The following is a 12,995-nucleotide window of genomic DNA, read 5'->3' on the forward strand; positions in this document are numbered from 1 at the left end:
AATTTGATATCGATAGGAAAAACACGTCCATGAATATGCAAAGTTTTCCCAACGGCAAATGGGGAAAAAAACACGGCGATGAGTGAGCAGAAATGTGACAGTTGGAAAAGTTCAATATTTACAATAGTCCAGTTTGTTTAAGATGCGATTCAGCAGAAAAGCGTTGTTCGTGTCGTTCGCGATGTTTTCCGAGTGTTTGTGTACGTTTGTGTGTTTGTGTTCGTGTGTATCACATAGAAGAGATCGTCACGGTTTCATTGTCGATGAAAAATAAACAAGCAAAAGCAGCACACAGAGCAAGATTTTTTTTTTGCACATTTTCAATGAACACACAGACACAGTGATGCAGCGATGTCGTCGTGGTGTGCAACAGGTACGACATTTTCGATGATGATGGTGGCGGCGGCGGCAACAGGTAGTGACAGCCGGAAATACGGATCGGCAATGACGACGACGACGACAGCGGAAGCAGCATGGTGGCAGCGCGCGGTTTTTTTTATGTTCGCCGGCGAGCGACAGCAGATGCATGTGTTTGTGTGTTTTTTTGGTGTGGCAGATTGATAGAGAAGGTTTTGGTTGATGATTCATAGAAGTGAGGAAGAAATAAAAAAATCATAATAAAATATAGGGAAATTGTCAATGATGTTTGTTTTTACATTTTGGAGAAGAGGAAATTGTGATGACATAGGATGGAAGTGGGATAATATTGTTAAGCTACACTACTGCAAACGAAAGGGCAAAAGTTAGTAAATAATTAAATTCATAAAGTTATACAAGCGTATCCTGAGGTATTATTGAACTACCATGAATTTAAGAGAAAAATGTACTATAAGCTGTCAGTTTGGCAAACGTTTTAATAGATAATACATGCAAATATTTTATCACCAAAATATATAACAGATATGACCACTCCTCGGTACAGATTAAAAATGGAAACCATTTTATCAAGGTATCACAACCATTTTATTAGATTTTACAACTCCACATTTTTGAAGCTGAGGAACGCTTCATTTTTTCCCACCGAACTGAATTTTAGTAAATTTCTTGCGAAAGAATAAAGTTGTAAATTTCTGGTATAAATGCAAAGAAATTATTTTACGAAACCAAGCGCCTCCATTGAATTTTTCTTTCTCAGAATGGCACCGTGGAGGCGCCTGGTCTCTTAGCACGGAATCATAAATTTTATTCGAAATTTACAACTTTATTCTTTCGCATGAAATTCACTAAAATTCAATTAAGTTGATTGCAGCGTCTATAGGAAGCCAAAATGTATCATACCTTGACGATATGACGAATTGACATTAGTTTGATCACTATAAATCTTTTTGAGAAAAGGGTATCTCTTTTTGATGATTGCTACAGATTTAAAAAAAGACACCCTGCACACAAATTTTACAATCGTTCGAAAATCTAGCTTACGATTTGAAAATACCAGATTTCCAGATCCAGGCAAAACAAACTTTGCTCAAGCACTATCCCCTTAAATCCATGCTGTCAATTTAAATTCCGCCTCTAACAAGCTCGGTTAAGACTTTTGTCCATGTTTTCCAGCTCCATCAACTGTTGACCTGCCTCAAAGGCCCTTCCGAACAAAGGCCCCTCCACCCAACACCAACCGAGGGTGGTACGAGTCACTAACCACAAATGTGCGCCATTTGCCCTCGCCATGTTGTCAACAGCGTGGCATAAGCTTTAAGGGAGCGTTCTTTTATTACGTAACGCAGTAGGGGGGGAGGGGGGGTCGGAGGCCGTGTTACGCTCCATACAAAATTTTTAAAATTTGTATGGGAATTTTGTTACGAGGGGGGGGGAGGGGGTCTAAAAGTCCGATTTTTCGCGTTACGTAATAAAAGAACGCTCCCTAAAGGGAGCTTCATTATAGTTTTACGCCCCACCAAGCGCCTCCATCGCGATGCCGCCGTTGTTCCACCTAATTAAGTTGATTTTCCTCGGATCTCCGGCGAACCATCCGAAGCCAAGTACATTGTGTTCTGCAAATGATCTTCAGGCGCCAGAAGAACCTGAGAGTTTTCCATTCTCTACGTCGTGCCTCGAGTGTTATCCCGTTAATGACCCTTATAAATGTCTCATTTTCAGCGTCAGGACTTCTCGTACGCTAACCAGGGATCAGTTCTAAAGAAATTTGAATTTTTCAAAACTTTTGAATGAATACGGTAAAAAATGGTAATATTACATCTGGGAATTTGTACACACATTTTCAGTCTAAATTGAGGTAAAATTATTTAAAAAAAGAGGTATTATTCAAACTTTAAAAATGACACCTTCCAAATTTACATAAAAATCGTGGTAATATTACATCTGTTAAGGGGTACATTTTTTATGTCAGAAAGATGTGTAATTTTACTCTTGATTTTTTTACGCACTTTGCTGGTGTAATATCACTTTTTCAGTCTAACTGAGCTAAAACTACATCATTAAAGAGGTTATATACATTCTTACACATATTTTTTGACTGTGTGAAGTATTGGCTGTAGTTTATGTGTGGTAGATCGAGAAAAAAATCTTGGCTTTGATTAATTAAATCAATTTAACTGTAAATTAAGCTGCAGAAATTTGTATCAAATTTTATGTCACAAAATCATCAAAAACATCTGCTTTTTAAAGAATAGAACCACAGGTACAGCTGATTAAGGTAAGCAGCTCCAGACTATTATCAACCTGAAGGAACACCAAGACGTCGACTTCTTCGAAAAAGCTACTCAGAACGAACTGCCGTTCTTTGCGTTTTTTTTCCCCTCTCCTGCTCAAGACTAACGAAGTGCCACAAAACGAGATCAGCTGGCGGCGCTTCTTGACATAGATATTTGCTGCTGCAAAACGCTGGCAACACTGCTTCTGCTTAGGGGTATCATTTTCACAATTTCCACGATCCACCACCGTCCTCCTGTTTCCGAAGGAGACGAGGTGGGACGTGGAAGAGTGATGTTATTTGCATAAGCAGCATCCCCTCGGGGAAGAGAGGAGCACGTTCAAGGGAGGGTGGAGTGCGAAACTTTTCCGCTGAGAATGTCTGCGCCGCGATGCAGCCCAGATCTGCATCATCGTCACACGCCAAGTGCAGAATATCTCTTCGCCAAAAGTGAAAAAGTCAAGTAGTTCAGGAGGGGGGTAAGTTATAGTCATCCGTTTTTTTGTGTGTGTGTGCAATAGGGTGGTCCAAATCCGGACTTTTTTGGGGCTACCCCCTGAAATCAAAGATTGACCCATCACTAGGCTAAATTCCAAATTTGAGCTCATTCTGACCACAGGAACCCCTCCCTCCAATCGCTTAAAGTTTGTATGGGAAAAATCGTCAAAATGTATGGAGATAAGCAACTATTTTACTTTTTTACCTGTGGAAGGCGCCATAATTATCCGATTCTTACCATTTCTCAAATGTAGAACCTTCATTAAATTTAGAACAACTTTCCCGAAGACACAATATTTTTAGGATTTTTTCCCGCGAAGTTATTAGCGCCCAAAACTGGCCATTTTTGCGCGGCCAGCTGTAAGGGGCTACCTAACAACGATGTTTATTTCCAATTCGTACACGCACGTGCTCTCTCAGGTTCAAACTCTCACGAGCTTGCTCGCCTGCCTGTTTACCTACAAGCGCGCGCTGTTTCTCGGCTTGGACTTTTGTCGTCGTCGTCGTTTTCGTTTGATATCCGCTACGCTGCGTTCCTGGCATGTTAATTATAATTTTCAACAAAAATAGTCGGTATGTATTGAGATATAAAATCAAATGTAATATGTGAACAACAAAACGAAAAAAAAAAAAACACAACAATAGATATCATACACCCAAAATTCAGAATCGAGATAATCGTTCTCTTAAAATTTATTGAGGGCTCAGTGCCAAAATCGATAGAATAATGGTACCAACTCACACCATCATAACAAATGAGTTCATTCGTTAGTTGAATCAATAAATCTCCAACAAGTGTCATACATCGACTTCTGACTTCTCCATGGTCACCAAGCTGTGGTGGCCGAGGCAGCTAAGTCATTGGATTGGTTTGTCAAAGGTCTCTGGTTCGATTCCCGTTGTCGACACTTTTAGTTTTTTGTTTGACGGATGAACTTTTTTTGCAAATGAACCTCGAGAGAATAGTTCTATCGCCCATCTCGAGCTGTGTTCTCTGCGTCCGTGAATGGTACCACTATTCTCTCGACTCGAGACCATCATTCTCTCGGACTAGCGCTGCCAGTTTTGGGTGTATTATAAGAGCGTGTGAGAGAGAATACAAATTTGATGAATTAGTTCATCCATGAATCGTCATCTGTTCTGATCCAAACCTAATTGCAAACGTTTTGGATTTTAATTTATCTGCTTTTGTTACAAGAAATACCATGCCTTCTATCGGATGGGGAAGTAAAACGTCGGTCCATTTGCGTAAAAGAGGATTTGGGTGACTCACCACACAAATCCTTCGGACGCCTAGAAATGAGCAGAAACTTGCAACAGAGCCCACAAAAGACCCGGGGGTCGTTAAAGTGGATTGCTTTGCTTTTTTTACAAGAAATACCATGAAGTTTTTTTAGATAAAAAAGGAAGGAATTTTCTTTAGATATTTTTAAAAACTGAATCCAAAAGAGGAAAAAAAGGAAGGAAAAAAAGGAAAGGAAGGCCGCAACTGCAAGATCTGAAGGTTGTTAACGATTGTGCAGAAAGAGATGTTTCCTGAAACGAAAAATTTACAGGTAAACTGACAAAAAATGGAGAAAAGTTGCAATATTTGTTGCAGGTGACCGAGGAACACAGAAAGAAATTTCCAGACATCACACAAAATAATATATTAGAGAGTATGAATTAAAATTTGCAGCAATAATTGTAAAATTGCCTTGATTTGTTCTGATTTGTACTAAAGTATATTTTTGTTAAAGCAAACTACCTAAAGGAACAACATTAGTATTACCTGAAGATTTTTTTTCAAATAATTGAATCATTATCATGTTTCTTTAGCATATACGAAAAACTGCGTGTAGTGCTTGGAAAAACAAACAAACCCTGTTCTCATGACATTTGCTGTATTTTTTAATTGAGCCTAAGCTGTATTTTCTTTAAACTATTTTTTTCAGCGCAGTTTTTTTATTTTTGACATAATTTAAGAAATTATATGCTAAATATATCTCAAAACAATCCTGCTATTTTAGTTGAAAATTATAATAAACATGCCAGAAACGCAGCGCAACGGATATCAAACAAAAACGACGACGACGACAAAAGTCCAAGCCGAGAAACAGCGCGCGCTTGTAGGTAAACAGGCAGGCAGGCAGGCGAGCAAGCTCGTGAGAGAGTTTGAACCTGAGAGAGAGCACGTGTACGAATTGGAAATAAACATCGTTGTTAGGTAGCCCTTACAGCTGGCCGCGCAAAATGGCCAGTTTTGGGCGCTAATAACTTCGCGGGAAAAAATCCTAAAAATATTGTGTCTTCGGGAAAGTTGTTCTAAATTTAATGAAGGTTCTACATTTGAGAAATGGTTAGAATCGGATAATTATGGCGCCTTCCACAGGTAAAAAAGTAAAACAGTTGCTTTTCTCCATACATTTTGACGATTTTTCCCATACAAACTTTAAGCGATTGGAGGGAGGGGTTCCCGTGGTCAGAATGAGCTCAAATTTGGAATTTAGCCTAGTGATGGGTCAATCTTTGATTTCAGGGGGTAGCCCCTAAAAAGTCCGGATTTGGACCACCCTAGTGTGCAAGCAGTTGATGCAGTGCTGGCGGTTAATTCAATTGAATACTTTATGCAAATGTGATTGGAGCTGGTGGGGTGCAGCTTTCGGGAGCAGCAGCAGTGCTCAAGTGGTTGGAAGTGCATCAACCATATTATACGAGATGCATATCAGTGGAGGCATCTTTATCATGTTATGCATGGTTTGTCAACTGTATTGTTGTTGGAGATAAATCAACAGAAAACTCGTTAAGAACTGCAGGTGGATTTTTTGAGTGGTTTGCAACAAAATGATTTACTCGAGCAAGATAAAATATTAATTTGATAAAAATAAGTTGTTCTTTTGTGAAATTTCGCACAAAATAAAAACTTATAACTGTAAATATAATTTAATCTTGGGGCTGTGGGTACCATCAAAACCTTCAAAAATCCCGATTTTCATCCATTACAAAGCGTAATTGGTACGGTTTATCCCTTCCTCTAATCGTTTGCAACGTTTTGCACGAATTATACTCATTATCTGTACTTCTCCACTGCAGTGGAAATTTTCATCAGTGGCTATCCTTCGTTTTCCACGGCGAGCTGAGTCCGCACCGGTTGAAACAACCAGCTAAAGAGATCCACCAAGGCATAACTTTTTAATTAAAAGTTAGTTAATTTTGCTGGTTCTCACTTATGTTTGTTTGCAGATAAAAAAAACGAGCAAACAGTTTCATTTCAATTACGACCCTTCAGGTAAAGTTTCACTCTTACTACGGTGCGATTTTCAGTAGATAAAAAAATCACATTCTGTAGAAGTTGGGCCGCGTTAACCTAGGTTCGCAAGTGTGGTATTTAGGCAAAGACAGTCAAAGCTTTAATATCAATCGTTCCAGATAATTTATTGTCCAAAAATGGTCACAACTTTGTTCGCGCCATAAAATCGGCTTAAATTCTCCTGCATAAAAAGCACTGCAAGAGGCGGTGCTCAGTTGGTTGCGAAATTGAAAGTAAATTAAATTGGACATTTTCACTCTGGAAATACTCACGCAGGGTGGTGGAAAGCCACCTCCCAAACCAAAAACCAGTCCATTACATGCACCAGCACCGGAGCGAACTCGATGCAAACGTGCCAGACCCATTTTCATTTTTTTTCGGGTCATTATTACTCTCATGCACCGTTGAACGCTTCTCTCGTACCCTCTTGCGCCATTGCTCTGTGGATTTTATCGCAAAATTAAGTGAAAAAAAACGATTTTCAAAAATTGAAGTGGAGTAAGGATATCTTTGAACGAGCTGTTTTAAAATTATGAAAGTATGCAGTTAGGCCGCTGCAAATATTTTTCAAAGTTTATGTCGCGTTTATGCATTTTAAAACACGGTTTTTATCCAAATGAATGACTTGTAGACTTGTAATTTAAATTTTCTTATTTTTTTCGAGAATCTATCTTTTCAGGAAAATGGTTGTGTTTTTTTCATTTCAGAAAGTTGTTAAACCCAAAAAAAATCTTGTTTTCGATACTTACAAAAAAAATATCTCCAGAAAATTGGATCGAAGGGAGACCTCGAGCAAAAATAAACACCAAACAAACAAATGCTTATAACTCCCTTTTGATTTGACCAATTGGGAAGCTTCACCGTTCTGTTGTTGCATTTTTGAGCTCTTTTATGTGCTTTTAAAATTTTGATATTTATATATTTTGATATTTTTTAATTTGCTATAGTTACAAACATTTTAAACCTTTTGAGGTTTTTAAACGTTCTAAAGTTGTGTCCCGATTTGGCTCACTTCCCATTGACCTAGAGTGCTCATACTGCTCATATTCAGTTTGTAATTTCCAACTGACGATATCTATTGGTCCGATTTTCGATGTAAAAACCTATGAAACTTCTATAAAAAAATTCTTTCGACAATTTTAAAATCGGCTTACAACTTTGAAAACGTCTACAAACAGATGATTTTCATAATTTAATGGTTTAGGCCAAATTTAACTTTTTTGAAATACTTAATTGAAAAGATCAGAAAATATAGCAGAAATTTATTTTTTAGCATTTAAAATCGGACCGATAGTTTCCGAGATATCATCAGTTAAAATTTACATACAAATTAAATGAAACTTGTAAAAAAATATTTTCATCGATTCGAATTCTTTGTGAGGCTGTTTCTCAGAAACTACGAAAAACGAAATGAAATCGAATATTAATATCAAAAGATGTCCCGAACAAAGGGGTATGTCCTGTTTGCGGACTTGATTTTAATATTTATAAAGTTTGGAAACAACAATCGCAATTCCAACCGTAAACACATTTTTGTAACATTGTAACACAATTATTAAAAAAAATCGCACATTTCCAGTAATGCTTACATTTCTTAAGATTTGTTTAATCATAAACCAAATTTGGATTTGGTGAAAAAATATTTTTAAAAAATATTCCAAAGATGAACAAAAGCCCACAAGTGTTAAAATTTTAAATTAAATAATCAGATTTAACCACCAAGTGCAGGGTTACCAAATAAAAATGGTTGAAATCTAGGAGTGCTTCGAATACGTGATATGAGAGGAAGTAATTTTAAATGAAAGTTGATAGATTAGAGACGAGAAAGGACGCAGGTTTAAATATATCTGTGGGATAGTTGAACATGGATTCAATTTAGCTAGAAACCCCATTAAGAACCCCTGAGACACGAAAAATGTGTACTTCTGTTGGAATGATCAAAATCAAACCATCCACATTAACGACCCCCGGGTCTTTTGTGGTCTCTATTGCAAGTTTCTGCTCGATCCTAGGAGTCCGAAGGCTTGAATGGGGAGAGCACCCAAACCTCTTTTTACTCCAAGGAACCTTCGATTCCACCGGAGTAGGCTTGGTTTGGTGTGTTGTTTGTACTTATGGCATGGAGACGACTCCTACACCTGGAATGACTTAACAGCCTAACAACCAAGGCCGGTACCGACATTTTACTTCCTCATCCGATGGAAGGTTGGAGCAGACGGGAATCGAACCCAGAATCATCCGCTTACAAAGGGGACAGCGCAATCATTCGGCCACGCACTGCCACATGGAATGATACCAAGTCGAAATTTCATCGAATCAAATACAATTTATCATCACCCTACTAATGAACTATCTATGCAATAACTATGAAGCAATATCTATTAGTGGTTGTTTTAATGACGGTATGAAAACAGCACAGAACAGTTCGCTCAGATTTCGGTCATTCGATTTTTTTTTGTATTTTTTAATCCGACTGAAACTTTTTTGGTGCCTCCGGTATGCCCAAAGAAGCCATTTTACATCATTGGTTTGTCCATATAATTTTCCATACAAATTTGGCAGCTGTCCATACAAAAATGATGTATGAAAATTCAAAAATCTGTATCTTTTGAAGGTAATTTTTGATCGATTTGGTGTCTTCGGCAAAGTTGTAGGTATGGACTAGACTGGAAACAAAAGATTCACGGTAAAAAAATTGGTGATTTTTAATTTAACTTTTTGTCACTAAAAATTTGATTTGCAAAAAAACCCTTTTTTTAATTTTGGCATTTTCTGATATGTTTTAGAGGACATCAAATGCCAACTTTTCAGAAATTTCCAGGTTGTGCAAAAAATCTTTGAGCGAGTTATGAATTTTTGAATCAATACTTTTTTTCAAAAAATCGAAATATTGCTCGCAAAAATTTTTCAACTTCATTTTTCGATGTAAAATTAAATTTGGAATCAAAAAGTACTTGGGGAAAATTTTGGTAAAGTGCACCGTTTTCAGGTTAAAGCCATTTTTAGGTGATTTTTTTGAAAATAGTCGCAATTTTTCATTTTTTTTAAATAAGTGCACATGTTTGTCCACTTTTGAAAAAAATATTTTTGAAAAGCTGAGAAAATTCTTTATATTTTTTTATGAACTTTGTTGATACGACCCTAAGATGCTGAGATATTGCCATGCAAAGGTATAAAAACATGAAAATTGATGTTTTTCCGTGTATCATTTTTTTCCAGTGTAGTCCGTATCTATACCTACAAGTTTGCCGAAGACACCAAATCGATCAAAAAATGCCTTGAAAAGATACAGATTTTTGAATTTTCATACATCATTTTTGTATGGACAGTTGCCAAATTTGTATGGAAAATTATATGAAAAAAAACAATGATGCAAAATGGTTTCTTTTGGCATACCGAAGGCACCAAAAAAGTTTCAGCCGGATTAAAAAATACAAAAAATAAAATTGAAGAAAAAAGACCGATTTCGTAGAGAATTGCTCCACAGTGAAGTATTGAAAAACTTATTATTTGTAAATTAGTAAAAAAAAAAACAAAACTGGAACAGACAGAACTTTTCACAGGAACGAGAAAATAAGAAGTTGCATATTTCTTTTGTAATCTGATAAAGATTGATAACGTCTACTACGACAGAGTGGTTTAACAAAACGGAAGCGACAGTTGTTGGATCTAATTTTAATATTTAAACTTCACGCGCTGTGAATTGGAGCGTTCAGACTCTGTGCTGAACGGGAATTGATAATATCAGATCAAGTGAAAAGCTTGAAAGGAGAAACTTTTTCTTTATTATTTTTTTATGCTAGCGCATGGAAAAAAGTAGCTAGCTGTGTGCAAGTGCACAGACACTACTGTTTAGTTTAAAACAATGATAGTGAAAAGACTTAAAGAAAACAAAACTTTTGAACTATCAAAGAACTATTGCGAGCGAGACAAGTTTTTTTTGTAACGAAAACAATAAAGCAAACGGTGAAACGCTAGATTGTTTCTCAACTCACTAGAGACAAGAATTTTGAGCTAGAGTTTAACAAAAAAAAAACCTAAACTAGGAAAGCTCATTTTCAAAGCTTGAGGGAGAGGAGGGCAGGTGGGAATCGGCATATCTCTAAGAGAAATTCATCTAAATGCGTCAAGGGGGGGTTGGTAAATTGGCGCTCTACAGGAGGATAGTTGGTTGGTTTCTGGAACACTTACGCGGCGCTGGAAGCGGCGGCCAGTTTTTCGGCAGCTTCCAGTTTGGATCTGGAGGCAAGCAGGCACGGGGTGGGTGGTGTTGGGTGGCACACACGGTCGAGGGGGGAGCAAACGCAGGGCGGGAGTTTTCGAGCAGCCATTTATTTTGGTGAGGGGTTGGTTGATTGGTTGATTTGAGGGGTTGATGGTTGAGGTGGATTGGTTGGTGATGATTTTATAATGATGCACGTGGTGGGAAAACGGGAAAGAAAATACAACAACGAATCGATTAATAAAACTGGTGCACAATTGGACGGGGGTGGCTGGACGTGTGACAACAATGGAAATAAATTAATATTTTTCAAACGATTGTGTGTTCTGTTGATAATAATGTTGATTGGTTCAATAAGTCTTGTTTGTTCAACTGAAATAATACGGTAACAAAATTCAATTGAGTGTGTTGCACAAATTCAACCATGTTTGTGTCACCGTACCGGTTAATGATTTATTTGTATTCCTTTGAAACGCATTCAAGTATTAAATGGCAAATTGTCGTGCTGACAGTGTTTTGAGATGTTTCAAGGTGCAACCAGCAAAATAACTAGAGGCTGTCACTGTTGCTGAAACTGCTACTCCACTCTTGAAGCAAAAGTGTCAGTCAAGGTAGAACTTCCAGTGCAGTATATTACATGCTTCACTCATGCTGCTCAAACAAAATATTAAGATATTGCATATCAACGAGGACAGGTAGACTGACTAAGAAGACCGAAGGAAAATGTGTGTATCAAGGTCTATACTGAGAATTAGGGTTATAGGAAGAAAGAGTAGACGATGACGATTGTTGTAAATCATTGGGACAGGTAGAAGAACTCCAACCCAACTAGTATTCATAGAATACAGAGATAGCTGTTCGTATTTCAAGGGTATTTTGAAAACAAGAAGTTGCATTCATTAATTTGAAGAATATGCATTGGGACCATCCATAAACCACGTGGACATCTTAAGGGAAGGTGGTCTGGTTCAGCGATTGTCTACGGTCCATACAAAAAAGCTTTGTTTGGAGGGGGTGTCTGAGATTTTAATAAAGGTTCCACGTGGTTTTTGGATGATCTCAATTTTGGTTCCATAGAAGAATGTTTAAGAACTAGAAAATAAAAAAAGAAGTTACACAAAAATATTTGTTTCATTCCAGTTAAACTTTTTTGCCGTCTTCACTGAAAAGTAATTTTTTCCCATGACCCATGAAGAGTATTGGGATCGCATTTACAAAGCGGATACAGCGGTTCAACTTTTTTGTTCACACGGTTTTGCTGCACTGACTGAACAGATTTTGTCCGGGTTTGTTACTTTAGGTCTGGTTTGTGGTCTCATAAGTCCGTATTGAAACTTATAAAGTCAGATGAAGTCCTTCTTAAATTCTGCCGAAACACAATTTTGATGCATTCAAAAAAGGTGAAAATTGCACAAGATTCGACTGTTTTTTTGTGCAAAATCCTCTAGGTCAGTGATTATCAACTAAAGGATGAATTTATAGAATTTTATGCATCACGCCTAAAGACTCTAACCAATTTATAGCAAAAGCCTGCTATAAATTTATGACATTTAAAAAAAACTTTGCTTAATCCACCTTTAGGTGGTTGGTGCCTTCCTCTCATTTATAACGTCATGATTCGAATTCCCGGACGCTTCGAAACCCGGACACCTCATCTTGTTTTATCAATTATTTGGATATAAATTCGCATTATAAATGTCAAAAATGGGTTATTTGATGAATTCTAACATCAACTTTCATTTAAATTTTGTTTGAACGCTGTAGTTAATGTCAAAACAATTAAATAAAATAAAATTATAAGATTACCAAAATTGCGAAACATTTCACGTGAAATATTTCATAGGCGTTCGAAGCACCGGGAAGGCAAAGCAGAAATTTATGGTTTTGATTTCCTTCAATTCAAGCAGATTTTTATATAAAATATCGATTGTTTTGATGTTAACAGCTTATTTGAGACCTAAAGAATGCCAATCACTATTATTTCAGTCCAAATTTGTGCGATTCATTAGCAAAAACGAGTGTCCGGAATTCGAAGCAAAAGTGTCCGGATTTCGAATCAGCTTTTATCAGTGTCCGGGATTCGAAGCACAACAAGTCATTTTAATTTTCAAATTCTGATGAAAATTTGTTAGAAAAGACATATTTTGCATGCATTTTCTTAAAACTGACTGTTAATACTACATCCTGATGGTATTTATTCATTTCCACCTTATTACATGATTTTTTGTCAGCTATAACAAAAATGATATGCTACTAAGTGTCCGGATTTCGAATCATGACGTTAGAGTAATTCCAACCACCCTAAAGTGTCCACATTGTTTATGGATCTCCGCTAA

The 12,995-nt window shown here is 37.1% G+C and overlaps 1 protein-coding gene across 18 annotated transcripts in view; it reads right to left on the reverse strand.

The window, feature by feature from the left end:
* Nucleotides 1–12,995, reverse strand: part of LOC6036398 (potassium voltage-gated channel subfamily KQT member 1) — a 349,585-nt gene that overhangs the window by 109,392 nt on the left and 227,198 nt on the right. For 13 of the 18 annotated variants that reach the window (XM_038263226.1, XM_038263224.1, XM_038263227.1 and 10 more), the window contains one exon: nucleotides 10,629–10,676. The exons of the other annotated variants lie outside the window; for them this stretch is intronic. In XM_038263226.1, the coding sequence (XP_038119154.1) occupies nucleotides 10,629–10,676 (48 nt within the window). The remainder of the gene's footprint in view (nucleotides 1–10,628; nucleotides 10,677–12,995) is intronic. 18 annotated transcript variants of the gene reach the window in all.

The sequence above is a fragment of the Culex quinquefasciatus genome, chromosome 3, assembly GCF_015732765.1.
Source record: "Culex quinquefasciatus strain JHB chromosome 3, VPISU_Cqui_1.0_pri_paternal, whole genome shotgun sequence".
NCBI classification, from domain to species: domain Eukaryota; kingdom Metazoa; phylum Arthropoda; class Insecta; order Diptera; family Culicidae; genus Culex; species Culex quinquefasciatus.